Below are 22,907 nucleotides of genomic sequence, written 5' to 3' on the forward strand. Positions count from 1 at the left end.
AGTCCCTATTTTCCGCGTGTCGCGACGTTTACAAAAGCCACAACCCCACGCCTACCATCCAGTGGCCGCGAAACGTGTATGCATACAAAATAAAAGTCAATGGATACGTATGTAAGTAACAAGGCGAAGAGAGAGGGAAGGATAGTCGCAATGGGATTTAGCGGTTGAAATTCCCCGCAACAAAAAAGACGCACTGCAGAAAAACGCCCACGTCACACACACAGGAGGTGTCAGGCGGGAAAAAATGTAATATTTTAAAAACTTATGAAAATACGACAACGCGATAAAAGCAAGGGTTTGAATTTTTCACAAAAATGACCTCCTCTCGCACCTACAAGTAAAAAATGTATACTTCCATCTTCAAGAGCATGACAGTGAAAAAAAACAGAAACTAAATACATGAGCAATGGCATTTTAATAAAATTCATAACAGAAGTATCCGTTCCTCTTATGTCTAAAAAAGGATTATAAATAGTACGTCAATGAACAAAGGATACCAATAAATACATGGAGTACAAATCAATAGGATGCGAAAAAATGAAGAATAAGTACGAGCTCAAAATTGTATCTGATACAAAAATAAATTCCTGGCAGAAACAGAAATGAATATACAAGTAAAAACGCCCTAGTTTTATAATTTCTCCGGAAAATGACGTCGATAAAGAAAGATTTTTAATAATAACTATGAAATATAGTTTTCGTGAAAGAATTTGTGCCTAAGCACGCTTAAAAAGGTCACAAAAAGATTGGATTCGGACAAAGGAAAGAAGTTATCAAATGAGATGGAAATATATGGAAAAATGACACGAAATATATCAACGTAAAAATACCCAATCAATCAAAGCAACAAAGCCAACGCTGTGGCTAAAATAATAAAGTAAGCCTATCCATGCGAGAGAAAGGGGTAGTAACTAAGAAAAACGATGCCGATGAGTAAAGACAAATAACAAAAATAATCATCAAAATGAGAGGATACTAAAATAAAATGGGAAATAGCGAGAAGTCAGATAGAGTGCGGGGGTGACGTTCCTCGAGAGAGGGTTCAGAGTGGGGAAGGAGAGCCGGTCGTGTGAGGAGCGAGTGAGTGAGCGAACGCTGGAATATAAAAGGGCACACTCCGCATATATGTGCCTATATATATACTCACCAACACACATGCACATGCGAGGGGTAGAAGAGGAGGAGTGTGGTAGGCATCTAGGGGGCTCTCGTCCGGGGGGGAAGGGGTTCCTGGGCGTCAGGGGCGGCGAGGCAAGCGGGGAGCAAATCAATAAGACTGGCGGCGGGGGAGTGAGGGGAATTGGGAGAAGGGGGAGGTGGTGGTATACGAGCCCTGCCACGCGGAGGGGAGGGGCTGCAGCAGCTAGGATTCGGGTCGTACCCGCGACGAAGTGGGGGGGCGGGGGGTGGAGAGAGGAGAAGGGGTCACGTGGGGGGGGGGGGGGGTAGGGTTTGAGATGGGAGGGGAAAGGAAAAACCCCACTCCCTACTATAGTTGTGCTTAAGGGGCGTTGTCGCAGGGAGGGTTTGAATCGTCTCCTTAGTCCCTCCTCTTCTCCTTCCCTTTTGGCCTTGCATGAAGAAGAACCAGAAGGAGGAGGAGGAGGAAAACCTTGCCTTCTCCTCCACCATCATCTCCTCCGCAACTCCTTTCCTCCGTGTGAGGGTCGGGGTGTGAGTCCGGGGCCAAGTCGGAGAGAGGGAACAGGAGATAGGGGAAGGGGTGAGAAATAAAGGGGGAAACTTTACAGCGAGGAGGGTGGAAGGGGGCTAAAAATCAGCCCTGCCACCTTCTAAACGCGAAACTCGCAGTAAATAAAACTAAAACGCACACGAGGAGAGAATTGACGTGCTGACGGGTTTGCAGGTGGGTTTCCTCGACAAAAGACACCCGCACCGCGACGAATTTCGACTGAATCGCTCCCGAGTTCGATCGGTCCCGGTGACGCAGTTAGTCGATGACCGGAGACATCTTCGAGAAGTTGGGGATTACGTCAAGGTACGCGAGTGGGTGAGCCCCGTCTTTACTCTTCGTACCTCAGCGTCTTGAAAAGGTTTGCGTTCGAGTGTAGTCGGTGACGCATATCAACGTAGGGAGCGCGCGGAGCCACCTCTTCCCGTTTCCTGAGACACGGAGGCTGTTCATATCTTGAGGTTGCGAGGATGATGATACCGGAGGGTTGGCAGGCCCGCGGACGGAGGATGGGGCAATGAGGAGGGCATCAGAGGGGCAGGGCGCCCCTCCTCCCGCACCCCCCGCCCCGCGCCTCCCCCCCGCCGCCGCTGCCAACATGGCGGACACGGAGTTCGAGGAATTTCGGAGATTCTTCGACAGGCTGCCCCAGCACATCAAAGCACCGGCCCACATCTACACGTAAGCGCAAACAGCCGTTCTGTCTCCTCATAGTGTTTATCATTCCGTAACCTCGTTGTCCCCTTTTCCCCACCCAATATCCCCTCCATATATATAACCCTCCTCCCTACCTGACACGTTCTGAAGAACTGGATATATATATATAAAAAGAAATCCCTACCATACATCCCTCGTTTTTGTCCTTGTGTTTAGAGTGAGTGTGTACGGAAAAAACCCAACCATATATATCAGGGGAGAGATTTTATATTCCTCCCTAGCCGAGGGCTAAGAATAATAGTGCGCTGGATTATCTTTAGTAAGGTTTGTGTTGTTTTGGAGAGGATACTAGGGTTACGTGTGTGAGTGAGTGTGTGCGCGCGCGAGAGTGTGTAACTGGGAAAGGGATCCAGGGGTGGACAAAGGGGGAAAGGGACAGCTAAAGGGAACGTGTGCTGTGCCGTTTCCCCGAGTCGGGTTTTTTCCCGGATTCGGGGACGGCGTGATGGCACCGGTGTGGGCCGCGGGATCCGTTGGGTCCCCATACGCCCCCAGGTACTGCATCCCTGCCGAGCACCAAGGCTGCGGCGGCGGCGGAGGTGGCGGAGGCAGTAGGAGGGTCGTGGTCAACGGGGGTCGGGACACCCAGGCCTACGGTGCCAACGAATACGCGCCGTGGAGGAACGTAACCTGGAACCATTACGAGCGAAGAACGGAGCATGAAGTCGGGCTGGCCACCACACTCGATAACGCGAATTCCAAACGGTACGGCAAAATTTAACGAAATGAATATGAATGAATAACAATTTTTTTGGTGCAATACCCACAGAGTCATTGTGTTTGAACGTAGTGCCGATCTCATTCACTTCCCTAATAATGCTGACTGTCGTTGGATTGATTCTCATGGATGAGTTTCGCGAGGAAGGAAGGGGATAGTCCACTAATTATCTTCTCTCTTCTTTTTTGAATCATCTCCTTCATTTTGAATAAAGCATCGTCATTTTTGTCTCTCACATACTATACCTTGGCCTCAATCACATCACTGCCAATTCATGGCACTCTTTTAAGTAAGGAGGAAAAATCTATACAGTCCCTCGTGAGCACGTGAGGTGCTTGCGATGGATGAATGTTATTCTTTGACACTTACTGTCTCCATATCTGTCGAGTTAAATTAGGGAGAATCGGTCATACTTGTTCTTAATCATGTCTCTATATTTTTTCTGCAAAAATTATTCTCTACTCTGAGTGTTTTTGCTCTTCTTTTCTCTCTCTCTTCTTTATATTATAAGTAACTTTGTTTCTTTCTTTTTCTTCTCATTTTTATATGGATCTGTATTCGGTGCATCTCTGACAGCATGACATTAAGCGAGCATCCTCTACATATTCATTGCGACTTGACAATTTATTTTAAAATAGCATGGTTTTTACGGACAATGCTTTACGCTGACTTTTCCTGCATTTTCTGGAGTACTTATTCTTTTCAGCCTACGTTCCATCACTTTCAAGCCTACAACGTTAACATGCCAATCACTAGAAGAGCACAAAATGAAGACAAGAGCAACTGTGACCACATTAAGGCCTGTTTACACGGTATATTAACCGTTCAAGTCAACATCTAAATGTATGAACGCGTGAGTGGACACATAAATGCACCGTGTGACCACCCAACTTGTGCGAATGCATGTACAGGAAATAGAGCCTATTCTAATGTAGTTCATGCATTCGTACATGTTCCGTTCCGATCCACAAAATTCGTTCATGCAAACAGACATTAACTCGTACGTGATAATGTATCGTGTAAACAGGTCTTTACAGACCCATTTTCTTTCGTGCTTGCCCTATTTTTCAGCTGATTTCGCACGGTTTCGGGGGAATAGTACGGGTTGAACTTGGAAACCCGCTCCCAATAATCGGCAGTCTGACAGTTTAGAGAAGCCTTTCTTTTCCTTTCCTGGAAGGGTTGAGGGCAAATCCTAAAAAAAAATAGGAATAAACGTGTTGCATGAGGCGTAAAATCACGGAATGGCGGGATCGTTACGATCTCTTCCCCCCGTTCCGTATCAAGACGTTCGTTCCGAAAAAGGAAGAAATACAGTGACTGATCAATAGCCCTACTCCACGCTGCCTTCTTTTTTCCTCAATGGCGAAGGATTTTTCAGACAGGCGAGGTAGGGCGGAAGCTGGACACGGATGGTAGAGGAAAAAAAATCAGACGAGTGTTTACGCAAATCGCGCGAGGCCTCCGTTTTGGGTGGGGGGTGACTCATCTCGATCCGTGAACTGGAGATGGACATATTGACGGAAGGATGCCACTTGCAACCGTCGTGTTCCGATGACGGTTTAATTTACCGACGGGTCAATTTGACACTCCGGACTCATTCGCCCGCGTAGCTACGTGGAATACAGGCCCGACGCCGACGTCACCAGAACTGCATTCATTGAAAAGGGACCAGACGCAAGTCATACGCGCATTGCGTACACTCGTCTTGACCCGAATCGAAAACGGCAAACCAGGGCTCGCCAAGTATCGATAATTCCACCCATCACCCATACTTAAGGCCGAATTCTCTAACGGCAAAGAATAGTTCCAATTTTGAGCACAAATAATGTACTAAGAACGTATCAGGAGAAGAACAGAGTGAAGTGAGTGAATAATAAATACCGATTCTTCACAAAGGCAGTAATCTTAAGGATTTGATTTCAAAGCATATGGAATTTTACTTACCATAAACGAGCGGGTAAAACGAGATTGATAAATCGTAGTATATGGAGTTAAAATCTACAGAACCCATTTAATTACCATTGCAGCAGTCCAATACAATGACAGTGAAGAGCAATCCTGGAAACATTGGCTTCTAAAACACACATATTCATAGGAAGCATGAGCCAAGAAAAGTAACAAAACGTTTTGTTTGTGAATGTTTTACTACTTTCATGCATGAAACTACCTTGCGCTTGTTTACCTCACCTACAACTATATTACCCAAATGCATAACATGACTAATGATGGATTTTACCTTATTTATAGGCTGGTGCATGATGTGTACCTCGACGACGACGAAGAGGGAGAAAGGGACAACCAAGCCATGGATTCCTCCTCCGTGGAATTTAAGACAATAAACAACAACAACAGCAACAATAACAACGGTCAAAACAACAATGGGCAGAACAACAATAACAATGACCAACATATAATAGAAGACTTGTGTAATATAGAGACATTCTCCATGGGAATTAAAGGCCAAATGAGGAAGGACATTGAGCAGCCCTCTGGGGCAATGTCAATTGACTCGGCAATAGGAAGCATGGACGAGGGGAAAACTGACATGACAATTGATTATCCCAGTTTGTATGGTGCGGAAAAAAGCCTCGCAGAGAGTGAACCAGGACCCGATACAGAGATGGAATCATCATCTGCAATTACCTCGTCATCTTCATCCTCGCACTCGGCCACTTCCACAACTACGGTGATGCAGATGGACCAGGATGCTCCAACCGCTCAGGCACCAGCCACCTGCTCACAACCGATGCTCTGGAGGAGTGACCTGGGCAACTCGGTGGTTGTGGCAACGGCAGTGGAGCCACCAACCCAAAGGCCACAACTGACAGGAACTGGGGAGAGGAGGAGACGGAAACTTCCTGAGATACCAAAGACAAAAAAAGGTGAAGTCATTCTTTATTGCTATTTACTTGAATGAAGTTGTGTTGCTTCTCTGATTACAATATAGTGACCTTAATATACATTAATGTTGAAGACATTCTGGAAGAAACTCATCTTCAAAGACATTTCACTAAATTAGCCTTCACCATCATATCTCTTTTGTTCAAAGAAAAATTTTACAAAATTAAAAGAGATAAAACAACAACAAGCCCTTTCCACTAAAAAAATTAAATATTCACCAAATTCCTAAATAAATCTGAATAATTTAAATAATATTAAGAAACATCTTGCTAACGCAGGAAATTTTGTGGAAGATTTTAAAGCTCTGGATGGAATTACTCAAAGAATTATTCGCATAATTTTTCCATTATTAAGAGATAGCACGTGATAAGTACACATAAGATGCATCACTTATCACTGAGGATTTTTTCTAGATTGCAAACTTGATCTCTAAAGTAATGATCATTCATTTTCCTGATTTTTATTAGTTTTGGTCAATCTGTACTATTAAGTATTTCATTGCAATCAAGGAAATATCTCATCAAAATTTTCCATAGCTATGAAAGACGATAAATTACCATAGGTTTCCTGAAATATAGGTGTAATTACTGGGGGTTCCACAAATCTACAACTTCATTGATAATATGGATACCTTGAATAAATAAGAAGGAAATTTAATGATACATTTGAGGAGTTCACAATACGTCAAATACATGATAAATAGCATGATATGATAGCTTTTCCATAGGAATAACACTCACATCATCAACAAAATGTCTAGTTTGTCAGGTGGGAAATAGGCTTAATATTTATTTGCTTATGGATGATTTCTTCCCTAATGCCATATCTAATTTCTAGCGATGAGATAAATGAAAACTATTCAATAGTTTTAAGTGGTAAAGTAAGAAGATGCACATTTTTTTATTCCCTTCAGTTTAAGCACCTCCGCCTATTCCTCATAGAAACTTCCCTTCCACATTTTCCATCATCATGTTCTTAATAAATTACTTTCATCTCAACCGGTGCCTAAATCACCCCTTTATTCCCTAATGAACTGCATTCCGCATATATAGATCCTGCTCCTCTTACTCAGCCACAATTTTGGATCACAATTGATTTTTACTAATCAGTACATTTGATCTGCAGAATCCTTCTTGACCACCATGCCTAGATGAAATCTATTACCCTTTTGCCTTATGTTCATACTGAAAGCCAAGATAAATACTATGCCAATATATGCTTTTACAACTCACAGCTTGTGCATTATTTCCATTAACCCTCCCTAGCTTCATTAGAAAAAATAGTCAATATTATATCCAATAAATAATGTCTCTCCAACATCATTATCTTCTGCTATTTACCACTTTTTCTCGTGATTTCAAAAATTTCAACTCCATAAGAAAAGGTGATATTTTTGACAAATGCTCCAGACAATAAAATGCTACATTGTGCTGTAAGTTGTAAGTTGTGAAGATTAATTTTAATGACATGTATTAATAGTGTAAGCACCAGCGTTAATTATTTGCTAAAACTGCTATACATATACTATTTTTCTGATATTTATTTGATATATGCTATACAAATATTTAATTTTAAATTCAGAAGAAATCAAAATATAAAATTGAATGTGCAATTCTTAATGACTAAAACATTTCCAAAAAAAGGTAAGGAATTAACTTGACAGTTGCTCTGCACGAATCACATGATTCTTCTGAAGCTTTTGTTTCTCATTTAGTGTCTGTGTTTCATAAAAAATAACATTTCATGTTTGAAGGATTGAAACTGAAAAAGAATTGTATTTTTTATTGGAATAAAAGTACAGATTTTCATACTAAAATGTTAAAGTAGTACAGTAGACAATTTTAATTAAGAAGCACTCAATGAAAGATTCCAATGAGGAAAAAACTGATTTCATGCTTAAACTGAAACTTATATGATCAAAGGGTTGCACTCTGCAAATGTAATATCTTGCACAAATCCACTTAGGAGCAGTACAAGAAGTATAGAAATATTGAGGTTCTCTTTCAGGGTATTTTTCCCATTATCATAAAAAGTTCTATAGTATTCAAACAATAAATGATCATCCAACTCCCTTGAATCCATCAAGATTAACATCCAATTATTTTGCTCTTGATTTTAATATGCTGATTGGTTTTAATATGAAAATTTCCTTTTTTACACCCAACAATCAGAAGCGTTGACTTGACTTCTAGTATAACTTAAAATAGTAATATAATAATCCATATTAGATTATTTAGAAAGCACATCAATTTTGCAGTTAATATACCACAAATCCACTCCTATGCCATTTCCATTTTAACCTCGTAGCCATCACAGCCAGCCCACTGTGCTATTAAAAGTAGCTAAGTGTCAGCATATACTTCATATACTTTTCTCCTTTTTATTTATGATAGATTAATAGTGTCTACAAATATGAAATTTTTGTTAAACAAATGGCATACCACAAGTCTGAGTTTTGTATGAGTAGGGTGGCCATAGATGAATACTATGAAGATAAGGGAATAGGGTAGTTTCCTTCAACAAAGAAAACGAAAGGTATTGATTGCTATTCGTTACTCACCATTAGTGTATTCATATTATATAAATTATTTGGTTTTAGAAATCCCAGTTTAGACGAATAGCAATGGTCAATTTTAACCGCATTCGAAAAAGTCCAGATTGGCACCCATGCGATGCCACTCCACGTGAAGTCACAGGGACCTAGTTTCTGTACGAGTAGTTAGGAGTTATACATCGTCTGAGGTTACCAATGCATGCATGAGGCACAGAGCTCAGGGAAACATCTCTTAATAATCACCTATTAAAACTGCCCAATGTCGGAAAGTTTTCTTCGTTTGATAAGGTATTAATAATCTTTATTTAAGCCAAGTGCTACCTGTTAGCAGAGCACTCTGCTACCTTCTAGCAGCCTGCATTGTATCAGCACTCACAGCCTCGCCCCAAGGTCAACATACGGTTATCATAATGGTGAAATTCACTTAAAATACCAAGGTCTAACCAAGATAGGACACTTTTGCACCTCATCTTTCTCTATTGAGATAGAACTCCAACATAAATAACATTAAACCTAATATAAATATTGAATTGGTGGTGCTTGGTATTGAATGTCAAGGATTGGGTATTTTCATGAAACTTTCACCCCCCCCCCCCCTGGGCACCCATTTTTATTCAATATTCCTTGAAAACACCAACCTTGAAGCTTTGACTGAGAGATTAAATGCAACATTGCAAGGAAGTGGTAGCAATTGCGGTGAAGTTAGAGTGAACTTCTTTGGACTCAAGTTACATATCAGATATTGAAGTAAACCTGACAATACTTCACCAATCCTATTTTAAATTCTACCTAGAAATAGGTCACTTTCTGCTATTTGTAGTCACAAAATTCAAGACAAAAGTTGGATTAGTTGTAGTTACCGCGGAAGTTTACTAAAGAGAGCGCCAGTTCCTGTTGCTATTCCAGATAGTGGGAAATTGAATTTTCTGATGAAGAACATTTTCATTCAGATATTAACCTGAAATACAAAGTCTTGCATCCAAAATCATATTGATGATGAATAAAAATGTCAAAAGCAGTAACGTAAGCATAATGTCACAACTGATCAGCATGTAACATTCCTTATTTTATCTGGCAACAAACAACCCTAAGTAAACTGAAATATCCACTATGCATAATGGGGATTACAAAAAATAGATCAGTAATAAAGCATTAGGAAAAATAAATTACATCATCACAAATTTAAATCATCAAAGACAGTCCTCATTACTCAAATTTTCACTTTTGTTTTAAATCATGAAATTTAACTTAAAGTAAAATATTTTTTTTCTTAAATCAAATTACTGAAGAAATGCTAGTTCTTCATTAGTGAAAGCAAAATCTGAGGGTAGGTAGGGTGCTTTCTTGCACTGATAGTGGACCTGAAGAATCATCTGATACTCAACATGATTTTTGATGAGATAGTTTAACTTCATAGGGGGAATCACTCATAACCATCACTTAACAAGTGGGTCACCCCATGTAACCCATTCAAATAGATACTGATAAAAGATACTAACAGACACAATACTTAACATGGTTTTATGGATCACCTTAAGTTATTTTTTGGCAGTATTGAAAATATATATTTCCTCTTTATACAATGCTAATGATGATACATGGGGAGATCGAAGGACAGACACATAAAAATGTATGGATGGATGGAATAAATATAGCAACAGAAACCAAACCAAATAATACAGCAGTCTTCATTGCTGAGTTAATTACCAAAGGTAGTCCAAAAGGCACATTTACTCCAGAATCACAAGTTCCAATCTCCATCACATTGCCTGCTTGGCAAAAATCAATTTGCACCCAAGCATCATTGATTAGGAATGTGCTTCAAGTTGAAAATCTAAAAAAAAATCCATTTCTTCCACATTTAACAGAAATTAAATGAGTGATAGTTATCCCATGGTTGCAAGACGCTGCCTTTTTCTCAGATTTGTTCTTCCCTGATTAATTCATTTTTATTTTTCTATTTTTATGCTATCATATTCATCTCTGGTAAACAATGACAGCCTGGAATAGAGGCTGTACCAGTGGGGGGCTGTCACTAGCTGAAGAGCTAGGAGAGGCACTCGGTGGAGCAGTAGGAGGAATGAGTTACACAACTTCATTCAAGAACCTCACAGGGATGGGGACATCCCAACATTCTAGCCACTATGACATGGTAATGATGACTGGTTACCACTCACAAGGGTCAATGCAAGGACCTGCTTACTTCAAAAGCAGCTCTTCCAGTATGTATTTAAAGGGTGAGTACTGATCGATGCACTTCTACGCTGCAAATCATAGTTAAATAGTAATTAGGAAAAGAGCCTACCCAACTAGCACAGAGTAAGTCGTCAATGTAAGCCAGTGGCGAATCTAGGATAGGGACAAGGGGGGGCTAAGTTGGGGTTAAAATTTCAGCGTAGGTGGGGGTTGGAAAAAAATTACCATTCTATCTAGTGTAAATTGGATACCCAAGGGGGGGAAAAGCTATAGCCCCCTTAGCCTCCTCCCCAATAGATCCGCCCTATTGAAAATCTCAGTGGGATTTCGTTTTCCAATAGTAATTTGACAATGGGAAATGATTTTTCCTACAGGAAACTTTTATATTCCTATAGGAAACTTCTATGTTCCTATAGGAAAATTATATGTTTTTATAGGAAATTCAAATTTTCCTCTAGGAACATGATTCCTATAGGAAATTTTTGTTCCTATAGGAAAATTTGATTTTCCGATAGGAACATAACATTTTTTTATAGGAACATAATATTTTCCTATAGGAACAAAAAAATTTCCTATAGGAACAAACGTTTCCCATTGTCAAATTACTATAGGAAAACGAAACCCCATAGAGATTTTCAATAGGGCGCCACTGATGTAAGCTCCAAGGATGAAATAGATTAGCTGCTCACAGATTATGTGTCTTAATTTCTTAGATCAATGATTTTAAACGTAAGAATAATGGCACAAAGCATGCCTGAATTTCTGCACCTATAGCAGTACATACTGCAATTATTCTATCACTTCATAGAATTTAGAAGATTTTTTCGACAAATATTGTTTCCATTCTTGGGATATTTCTGTTTTGAAATCAATTAGCTATATGAGATCCTAATTTCAAAAGCATTTGCATACTGATCAGTAGAAGCCAGGGTTGCAGGAAAAGAGAACATACTCAAATGAATAGCAATGTACACATGATGGAAAACTATGTCACAAATATGAACTCTAATTTACACAGTTAACTTATAAAATATACTGTGATAAGATTAAATAAATTAAGCAATAGCTTAATTTGTTTGGTTAAATGTGCACTATAAAATAAGGAAAATGGGTAACAATACCCTAAACATCTCATTAGCAATGGTGGCATAGAAGTAATTCATTCAGCTAATTACCAAGACCACACATTTGTAACTCATGTAGGCACTCAATTTTTTCTTACTCTATTTCACATAAAAATCATTTTTTCCCTTGCTTTGTATCTAAAAATACAGGCTTTCTGGATTGTTGAAGAGTTAAACTAGTAATAAAAATAAAAATCAGTTTCGAGCTGTTAAGCTGTGATAAAGGTTTACTTATTTTTTTCAGAAAACTTACATTTAAGTATCATTGCATCGTGCATTGAGCTATTGTGATTCCAGAAAATTTTCACAATTTATTAAAACTTTAGCACAAACAGCTACCCATATCAGGTATCATAAGCAGATATTAACTCTCAGAGGCTCATGACAAAAACACAGGAGGGTAAAAATACTGTAATTAATGAAATTTGCATGCACAGATGTCTGAAACATCAACAAAAAATGTTACCAAAAAACATTTTGGCCTTTAAATAGCATCAAGGACTACAGGACTCTAAACTTTGAGATGGATTGAAAATGGTTTACATTTTGAAATTTATATTCAAAATACATAGGTAATTAAATTTCTATTGCACATTCCAAATTTAATTTACAGCATATGGAGAACAGTGTTGTCAAACCTTTACCTGATCGTCCCAGCTTTAAACAACAACAGAGCATTGAAATTGCCTTTTACCATTATCTCACTAAAAATTGGTTAAAATTTGTGATTGACTCACCAATTTCAACCAAAGTATGTAATAATTACTGACATATTAGTATTAACAGCCATAAAAACTTTTCCTTTTCTATTTCAGATGAAGATAGCTCACCTGAGTCTGAACTTTCACGTAGTTGCTTTGCAATGGGTGAAGACTCTGGGAATTCAACAGCACACTCTCCAGATGGTCTCAGATCAAACTCCCCACCAGGAATGATTTTCCAGACCCAATTTCTTGGTTGTCCAAGTGAAGGTATCATATCTCCAAGAGCTAGAGTTGGAATGGACAGCCGTGAGTATATTTCGGTATTATTTGCTGACCAGCTTAAAAAAACCAACTTCAACCTAATAAACCTATCAAATTTGCTCATAATTTTTACTAATAAGCATTAATATATTAAAGTAATTGCTTGCACAGCAGAATTATGTCATAATGAATATAATAAAGACCAAATATCGATCATAGTAGATAAAATTCATTGCAGCTGATATAAGTATTAATTTCCTATTGTAATTCACAATGCAACATCTGTACTTCACACACATTACACTCTGGGAAGGACCTGAACCTATTGTGGAGGGATGGGGAGATCATGTGACTCCTGTGAACTATAGAGGGTAATTGAAAGGAGTAGGAGGAATGGGCAGGGGTGATTCTTGAATGGCTTTATGTAAGCCTACCTTATCCATTACAATTCATAAATAACAATTAAACATTGTGCAAAAGGTGGTAATTCTCTGACATTCAGACAGTAGAAACTAAAATAATTTTGCCTCTATACTACAAATCACAATGATTTAATGGCCTGCTTGAAATAGTAATTACAAGGAGGAAGAAGTGAATAATTGATCTCTCTACAGCACAGTGAGGTGAAGCAAGATCAGATGTTCTGTAGATGTGTCTCAGCACTGAGAATAGAGATTCACTCAGCCTCAGGAACACAATCGAATATAGAGTTTGACTCCCACAGTAATAGTTAACAGCTTTTATCATACATGTAGTTGAGGTAATAGGACCCTTCAAGCATTCCTAGAGATCATTCTGGACAATGAATCTGAAAATCCAATAACAGGAAGATACATTCGCCCAAGCAATATGGCGTATGTAAGAAGCCATTGCAAATAGATGATTTCTGAGTATTTTTCCATATGAGTAAACAAACAACCATTGTAAAAAAAATCATTAGACAAAATATTTTTGAAGGCTGTAGACGATGAATTTTACTATCCAACGAACTCCTTTCGACATGCAACCTTGCACAACATGGGTGAGTAGCAAGAAGCATGCCATTAAGGATACATTTTGGTGAAATCAATTACGTATGTAGGTATGTATTTCCAGTCCGACCTTGACCCGAAGTCAGCTTGTAAAAAAGTTATAAAAAATCCAAGAGACTTCGACATCTAGAGTCAAATAATTCAAACTAAACTATAATATATTCTTACTGGGTATCATAATAGGTTAATATATGTGCAATGACCAATTTTTCACATGAAGACTTTTCCATAATCCATAGGACTGATGATGCCAATGCACTAAGCATTATAAGTTAGGTAAAGTTTCTCCTTCAGGTAGGTCTTAATGGCATTACAGTTGGAACAAACGAATGGACCTAGTTAAAATCCCTATATATTCAAAAGGAAAGCCTTGAGTCTTTCATCAATTTAAATGAGATTGCAAATCAAAATCAGAGCAGCCAATAAACTGCTTCATTAGAATAAGCTTGCATACATAACAAGAAAAAACACCATACTATTTTTTAAGGTAATAAAAAAAGATAAATGAAGTTTTCTGCACAGTCAACACTATATAATTAGGGGTCTTAGCGCATATCTATTAGGAATTCACAGAGAATAGTGCTGTATCTAGACCAGAGCATAATCATTAATTATAAACCTCTAATTGATTTGCATATAACAGGGGTGTTACATTAATCAAAACAAATTCAAATAAAATCATTTTCACTTATATTATTTCCCATAGCTACATACCTTGATAATCCAGTGCTGGTTCTGTCTTCAGGTTGAGATAACATCTATAATATAGTCAATATATTAATATCTCGGGTTTCTTTTCACAGTTTCTCCTCCAATTTCTCCAACATCATCTTGCTTGTCGGTAGGAAGCACAGATGCTGGATTTAGTCTTGGAATGAATAGTGACAGCCAAAGAATCATAACAGGAGGAGGAGTCATACCACAGTCACGGCTCAAATTACTGGAGCCAACTCACAGAGGTCTGCACAAATTTCTTCCCAGGCATCATGATGAAATAGAGGTAGAAATTGGGGATCCCATATATGTGCAGAAAGAAGCAGATGACCTATGGTGTGAAGGTGAGTGAGAAGTCAATAAAAAAATCATGTACATGATGAAAAAAGTAGTTCATATTTGATTAATTGGTATTAGTTCCCCTCTTCATTAAAACTCTTACTATATCGCTACACATGGTGGAGAAAAATCGTGTAATGAAATTTCAACCTTGTATAGCTGATGCCAGTAGGAACCAAAATTACCAATGATATTTTGGTCGAAAATGCACCATTTTTAAACCACAGAAATTGAGCCAATTTCTCCACTTGGCCGCGAGTTTGCTCCGTTGTTGGATGCCCTGGATACATAGCGATCTCCGGCAGGTAAAGAATTCGCAGTCATAAGTGGTCCAGGTTTTAAAATGGTGTGTTTTCCACATAAACATCATTAATAAATTTGGTCTATACAGACATCAGCTATCAAGGGTTGAAATTTTGCGACAAAATGTTTCTCCACCCTATATACCTAATTTGGTTGGTAGAGTAACTGATTATTACTGTAAAAGCCTTAAGTATGTACACTGAGAGCTTCTACTATGAGTGTTGAGGTTAAGAAGGAAGAACAAGCTTTTTCTGGTTTCTCTTATTCCTTTTATGTAAAATAATGCATGTATGCAAAAAATACTTTTCCAATATTACATGCTTTCACCACAAAACAGTAAATGCTGAAAAACACAAAGTAACGCTCATGTTTTCATTAAGATTAGGTAACTAGGTATTGAAATAATTCATAGGATTTAATAATATACCAATCTTAACCTAATTTATTACTGAGGTTTTGAGAAAAATTGAAAGTTTTTTTTTTTTGCTTTTAAAGGTATCAACCTCAGGACAGGGAGGAAAGGTATATTTCCCTCAGCCCATGTTGTGGATGTGGAGTATGCTGACTTTGACCCATCAGCTCCAAAGGTACCTTCTATTCAACACCTATGTCAGTAAATCAAGAAAGACATAGTCTCAGTGAAATTCATTATAAATGTCCAAGATTATAATGCTTGAGATTCACCATGGTATCTCAAGCATCTCAAGCTTGAGATACCATGGTGAATCTCAAACCACTTGATACTGTTGACAGCATTTTTTATCCATTTAAAAATCCACTACACCATATCTGCTGGCTCATACTACAACAATTTATACCAGAGTTTTAATAATCAAGATAAAACATAATGGGATTTTGAGTGGTCTATACTATTGCAATAAGAACACCTAATTTTTTTGCACCAAAAATCCAGAAAGAGACAAGAACAAAATATAGATTTAAATTTAAGTATGACAGAAGACACTAAATAATTATATTTCTAAAAAAAGTTTTCATTGACCACTTGGGAAGTAAATTTGCACAGTACCATCACAAGATAAATAAGCCCAAAATATATTATTCTTCCTAAAAAACATCAGAAGATTAACTTATACACATTCATCAATAATGCTACATAAATTTTTGGAATTCATAACTCTTAATACTTAAAATGGAATAAAATATAATTTTCCATATTTTTGTCATTAGTTGCTCAGTGACCATGAAAGAATGAATATATATTTTATAGTTTTCGTATGCATTAAAATTTGGCTCATATTTTTCCTTTTTGAAAAACATCCTCAGGAGAAATATTATGTCCGCATATGAATATTTTGTTAGTTCTACATAACCCTTAGTTGGGTGAGTGCACTGTGAACTTTTGACGCCATATCGCAAACTTGAGATTGTTTTCTTCCATTGCCTACATGGGTTTCCCTCTTTGAAGACACCACAAAAAACATGTATCTTCATATCTGAAAATGAGTGAAGATAAAAAAAATAAGTCATTATCTCTTTAAGCCCTAAGGTAAAAAATTTGACTTTGCTGAAATACAAATTTTTTCATCATTTAGACTTGTAAGTGTTTCATTTTAACAAAGTTATTGAAATAAGTTGTTCCGCTAAACATTTTTCTATTTTTTAAGAATTATTTTGTCATCATGTATTGATGACACTCGCATCTAAGAAAATTAATAAGCTGCGGCATAAGCATTTTTACTCTAAGTATTTTTACGTAGATCACTTATACATGAATATTCATAATGTATAATTACACTGAAGTACAGCTGTATTACATGGTAAATGCATGGTACATTTCTGCAGTACGGATATACAGTGATACATCATGTATTTTCTGATAACGGAAATACACCTGTATTGCATTAAAAAATACATATTGTAAAATATACATGAACGATGCATCATGCATGCCACAAATTGTGATGTGTGAGGCAGCACAGCTATGGTATGTGGGTCCTCTGTAAACCCTACAATCATTGGGGCATTGAACCATTTGGTTCCAGGCCTGTGGTAACTTACCCCACTCTCAACAGCCCTGACTATATCCAACAGATTATATATTAACTTATTTACTTATTAGCATTTATAGCTATTTGTTCACTGCTACTCATAGCTACATTTTAATTATAAGAAGGAGCAATATTGATTTTTTTATCTAATTGTACTTGACAATTAGTTGCCTATACACTAACTGCTGAGCTCGAAACAGTTAGTTCCTCTCATCTCTTTCTACTTCAAGAATTAACCTTCACTCTAAATTATGGAGAATGGATCTATAAACCTGGGATTATCAATATTGCAAAATAATGATCCCTTTTTACAAAAAGATTTATGCATTATATTTGATGAAATTTCATCACCTATTTGGAATATGGACCGAAAATGAAACTGGTCAGTTCTTATAACAATTGCAGCATTTTATTACTTAAATATTTGTGTAGATAATACTGTTACCTACCCATTCAAAATTGCAATACATTTTTCTCATTCTCAACAGATTCGCCGCGAAAGGTATTTACTCGGATACCTTGGAAGTGTTGAAGCACTGGCCCATAAAGGAAATCGAGTTTTACGGCAAGCTGTGAATAAAATAGTTAGTAATGGGTTGAACAAGAAGGGTGAGCAGTCTGGGGAAGCAGCATACCAAAGGAGACCACAATCCTGTATACTCGAGGTCTCAGACCAAGGGATTCGCATGGTAGACAAGAGTAAACCCAGAGTAAGTGCCCTTATTGCAAACCTACAACAAATACAAACAGAACCCAACCATACTTGTAATAACATGTACACAAATAAATATGATACTGATACAATTGAGAAATGAAAATCCTCAAAGAAACCCATGAAGAACATAAATTTTCACAGGTCATCATTTTTCAAAACAATACCTAACACAGTAAACTGATTCAAGAGGATTGAATCACAAATTGGAGTTGAAGATTGAATAGTAAATACATAAGTACAGTCTTCAAGAACAAGAGCTGCATACAAAGAACCATTATGACCAGGGATATGCGAGTACTCAAATATTCGAGTCGAGTTGAGTGGTTGGTACTCGAGTATTTCAAGTAGTATAACGAATGTCAAGTCGAGTGGAGTAATTTCGGTGACCGAGCTGTCGAGGCCAGTAAGTTCATTTATCTGCCGACAGGAGTCACTATCAGAAAATTCATATAATAACACCATTTTTAAGGTCGATAAGTCGCTCTTGTCCCTTAGCCTATGAGATTCAGCTTGTTGTGTACCTATCAATCAACCACCATAGTAGTCGACACCCGCAGCGAATACTTTTTTGTCAGATGCAGTGGCCGACCATCTTCTGACCTGGCGGCGTAATCGGAGTGGACTGCTGTACCGCTCATATTTTCTTATGCGATACTTTTGTTTCCTATCATTCTTTCTTTGCTTTGCTAATTCTGACAAGATTTACATCAAAGTTCCTCATTATATTTTCCTTTTTACATAAAGCTAAGCATTTAGAATACAATGTGCGCTAGGGGATTGGAAAAAAAGAGAATATGCTGGACCATGCATTACTGTATTGCCTGGTCCAGAAATTACCATACTCGACTTGACTCGATACACAAGAGTAGTTTTCAACTCAACTCGAGATCAAAAAGTGCTACTCGCACATCCCTAAATATGACATTGCATCTTTTTTCATCTATCGAAATCACCATGGGAAATAAGAGACCTTGGTGGCACTGTAGTTTTAGTCATTAGTACAGTTATCCCAAGATGTTTCTATCTTCATTATAGACTGATTCACAAATTCTGAACAGTGAAATTAGTTCATAGCTCAAACCAGTGGCGTAGCCATGGGGGGATGAGGGGATAGATCCCCCCCAAAAGCCCAAGAGATGTATTTTAAAGTATACATACTAATATTTTCCCTGTTGAGATGATATCCCACGGAATTACTAGTGAAACCCAAATTTTAAGTGCCAAAATGATGTAAAATGCATTTCCAGGCATGCCATTTTTCAAAAATTTTCCTCTGCTCCCCCGGTTGGCTGGGGAGAGGGGGTTGCCCCCCCCCCCCCCCAGACCTCCCATCCCCCCACAAAGCATATTCCTAATAACAACACTGGCTCGAACTATATTTTGGATAAACATATTTTGCAAATGAAATATTGGATAATTTCTGCTGACCATTGCCTTAATGGCTTCTTAAGCAACCCAACTTACGGAGCCCGAGGAATTTGCAGAGCCCATAACTCAGAAGGGACCCCCGACAGCCTTCACCAACTGCTCTATCTGGGAGAGAGTTATAATTGAATGAAACTATTTTACTGAACAACTAAGCCCTAAGGGTTTCTATTCATAGACCAAATAGTGATGTCAACCAAGAATTTTGAGTTTGTTGGCCATCGTGATCAAAAAGACCTCAACACATTCCATAACTTTCAATGAATGAAATCTACATTACATGGTCAATAGTTGTTTGGCCCTTGTGGCCCTACCATTATAGCAACACAAGGGAATATAGGTATCTAACATTTAGCACCTTGAATTGAATTAAATCAAGGAATCAGGATAGCATATCCTACATGTGGTCCATGCAGTGACATGAAAAGTCAAAGGTCCATGTTTTGATTCCCACCCTAGGAGAACATTTTCCCAGGGCAATTAATGTGGAGAAAGAGTTCCATCATTTTGTCCTCTAAAGCCCACAAAAAATTGCAGATGAGCAAGATGCCTTGGGTTTTTAAGCAGTAGAATACCTGGCACAAATTCAGAAGATATGGGTCAGAATTCCAGTCAAGGCTAACAAATTTTTCTCTCTTGAATTTTCTCACAGAATGTGCATGGCGCACTTTTGGGTGACTGAATTAACTATTCCATCACCTTTTCTCACACTAAGCCATAGACACCATGCTGACTAGTCCACCATAATTTCCTTGAGCAAAGAGTAAGTCCATCTATTCCGAGATTTTGGAAAGGATTCAACATTTTGACTATAGCTCTCTCTCTCTGAGCATCCAAGGCTTTCTTAAAACTTTTCAGCAAGTCAAAACAGCAATAGCAATTTTGGAGCCTGATGAGTGAAAATACAAGAACATTTTATAATTATTTTGAATTAATAACTGCTCGTTCATTGTACTGAGGTATTTATCATGCAAAGAAAAGTCAAGGAAATAGTCAAAACTCAACCATTTTTTCATCTTTGCCTGGAAAAACACTGCAGAAAGCATCAATAGGACATCATCAGCTGTACAAAAGATATTTCTCCTCTTGATTTCATAACCAAAATGCTAATCTCTTACAAATGGAAGGGATTATCAATGATCATTGGCTTTTTTCTCTTTTTGATAGGAATAAACTTCTGAACTGAAAATAATTCATTGTTACACACATAGTAGTAATTAATATGTAATTCTACATTGCTTAAACAGCTCCTACTATATGGGCAACTCTGAGGAATAAATTGAATTGCAAAGTGACCTTCATCTCTATGTACATTTACAAAATTTTTTTGATCGATACACTGGTCCTAGAGTACATCCAAGAAAGAAAAATACGAATTAAATACTACATATGTATTAGCAAAGGAACTAAATGGCTAACCATTATACGTTGTTATGTAAGCAATGTTTGTGAGTCACCTGGTGGCATTATAACTATCGTCTAACCTACAAATACAACTTCTAAAATAAAACAAAGCTTATATTCATGATACTACGTATGATTAATACGTAATTTTTATCTCGTTACAGCCTCATCAGAAGCCATGCCACGACTACTTCTATTCACTGAAACATGTCTCATACTGTGGTTACCTGCCCTCTGACCCTCGCTACCTGGGATTTATCACAAAGCATCCGCGTCTTTACCGCTTTGCCTGTCACGTCTTCCTAGCAGATCAGTCCACAAGGCCTGTTGCTGAGGCAGTTGGGTAAGGAAATCAAAATACCAAAAAGAACTAGTGAAAGCAGTATAAAATTAATATAAATTTTACTTCTTTACCAATGCAGTATACAATTGAAAAATATTTAAATCAGAATATGCATAATGCATTGATTGATAAAGCAAGTGCTCTTTGACAGAGAAACTTGAAGATTCTTAATAACATCACACAGCATTGAAAAGTGAAAAGTTACATTTTTAACCATTAACGTTGACTTTTATAACTAAAACCTCTTGAATTAGAGCTGAATGAAAACTGAACCAATCGATGATAATCAATTTCCAAATATGTAACTAGGAAATATTAACATAATCTGAATAATGAAGAGCATAAAAATATCATTCCTTACATTTCAGGAGGGCATTCCAGAGGTTTTACCAGAAATTCATTGAGACTGCATATCCTATTGAAGATATTTACTTGGAATGAATGTAATTTCAAAGCTATTATTCCTTCAAGTTCTTCAAATCCCTACTTACATTCTTGGTCTATTATACTAAAATTCATCACTATACCCATAACAGTCATCATTTTTCATATGTGGTCAAGAGTCAATGGTGCTGATAAAGAAGTCAATTTGGATCTGGTAACAGTTTCCAAAACTGGCTCAAAGGATCCGGGTATGTTTGTTACTCTTCTGTCAATGAAAATGGATACTGTGTCATGAACATTTTGAGACGACAAGCAATCATCAAAAGCACTCAAGAATTCCTGCTTCAATAATCTCGTTATTTGTAGTAAAGATCCTCTGTCAGCACGTAAATGCTACAGACAAAACGTGGTACTACAAAATTAACTATTATACTCAATAAAATATCATATCCTCTCAGCTTAAAGGAGCCTGCTTCTTGTAGTATTTATTACCTTTTTATATCTTTTGCCAACACAAAAATCACCAATGCTATTTAAACATTACCTAATCCTCACCCTGGAACAGTGATGGTTTTGTAATAGCATTACCACTGTGTAAAATTATCAGCATGTGCACAAATCAAAATATTCAGGCCAAACAATGCAGCTCATACCAAAAGAAACAAATCAACTCTGAATTAACATATGTGTAGCCATTTCTGTTTTCCAATCAATATGTGCTGCCAGAAAGAAAAAAAAGTATAGAAACAGACACATAAGAAGACCGGTGAGTATCTCCATACCAAAAGAAGTTATTGCATTCACTGGGTGAGCTTAAGGATGATATGAGAGGCTGGCAACAGCCAAAAATATTTTGTTTTAATATCTTGTAAATTGAATGCCCATTTAATGATATGAATAAAAAGAAGGGGTAAACAACATTTAACCTAAATTTCTGTACAGTTTGTTGAGCAGAATTGTTTTGGGGGCTTGGGAAGATGGTACAGACACACCCCAAATGCCCATCTGCTACCTCCTGCTTACATCTAACTATAATTCATGAGCTCACCAAGACTCAGAGGCATTGAAGGTGAGAGAGGGCAACACAGCATACAGGCTGATTTCCGACTAAAATAAATACAGGCTGATTTCCGACTTAAGTATCACTGATGGTTAACTAGTTAAAGAGCAATTAGCATATCGTTTTTATCACAAGCAAATTATTTTACAAACCTCCTCAGTGTATAGGGATTGACTTTTAGGGTCCAATGGTCTAGATTACTCACTTAGAATCCTTCTGCTTCCCCACTTTACAAGATTTCCGATATGGAAAGCACCTATTGTGAAAAAAAATAAGGGGTTCAAGAAGTTTTTTTTTGGGTCATCCACT

At 37.7% G+C, this 22,907-nt stretch overlaps 1 protein-coding gene across 2 annotated transcripts; it reads left to right on the forward strand.

The window, feature by feature from the left end:
* Positions 1-1,793: 1,793 nt before the first annotated feature.
* On the forward strand, positions 1,794-22,002 carry LOC124159322 (JNK-interacting protein 1). 2 transcript variants are annotated; one of them, XM_046535066.1, is made up of 9 exons: positions 1,794-2,374; positions 5,379-6,013; positions 10,587-10,823; positions 12,722-12,916; positions 14,706-14,960; positions 15,754-15,845; positions 17,756-17,977; positions 20,976-21,154; positions 21,523-22,002. In XM_046535066.1, exons 1-9 carry the CDS (start codon positions 2,211-2,213, stop codon positions 21,593-21,595), a joined length of 2,052 nt encoding a protein of 683 aa, XP_046391022.1. In that variant the 5' UTR covers positions 1,794-2,210; the 3' UTR covers positions 21,596-22,002. The 2 variants fall into 2 exon arrangements, with proteins under 2 accessions (XP_046391022.1, XP_046391021.1); XM_046535065.1 differs by lacking the exon at positions 1,794-2,374 and adding an exon at positions 2,381-3,115.
* The last annotated feature ends 905 nt before the right edge of the window (positions 22,003-22,907 follow it).

The sequence above is a fragment of the Ischnura elegans genome, chromosome 5 (assembly GCF_921293095.1).
Source record: "Ischnura elegans chromosome 5, ioIscEleg1.1, whole genome shotgun sequence".
Classification (NCBI taxonomy): domain Eukaryota; kingdom Metazoa; phylum Arthropoda; class Insecta; order Odonata; family Coenagrionidae; genus Ischnura; species Ischnura elegans.

What these genes read in the sequence shown, in the direction of transcription:
- LOC124159322 (XM_046535065.1), top strand. Translation starts at nt 2,856, where the DNA reads ATGGCACCGGTGTGGGCCGCGGGATCCGTTGGGTCCCCATACGCCCCC. An exon ending in GATAACGCGAATTCCAAACG is followed by an intron (nt 3,116 to 5,378) that starts GTACGGCAAAAT and finishes CCTTATTTATAG; the next exon opens with GCTGGTGCATGATGTGTACC. An exon ending in AGATGACCTATGGTGTGAAG is followed by an intron (nt 14,961 to 15,753) that starts GTGAGTGAGAAG and finishes TTGCTTTTAAAG; the next exon opens with GTATCAACCTCAGGACAGGG.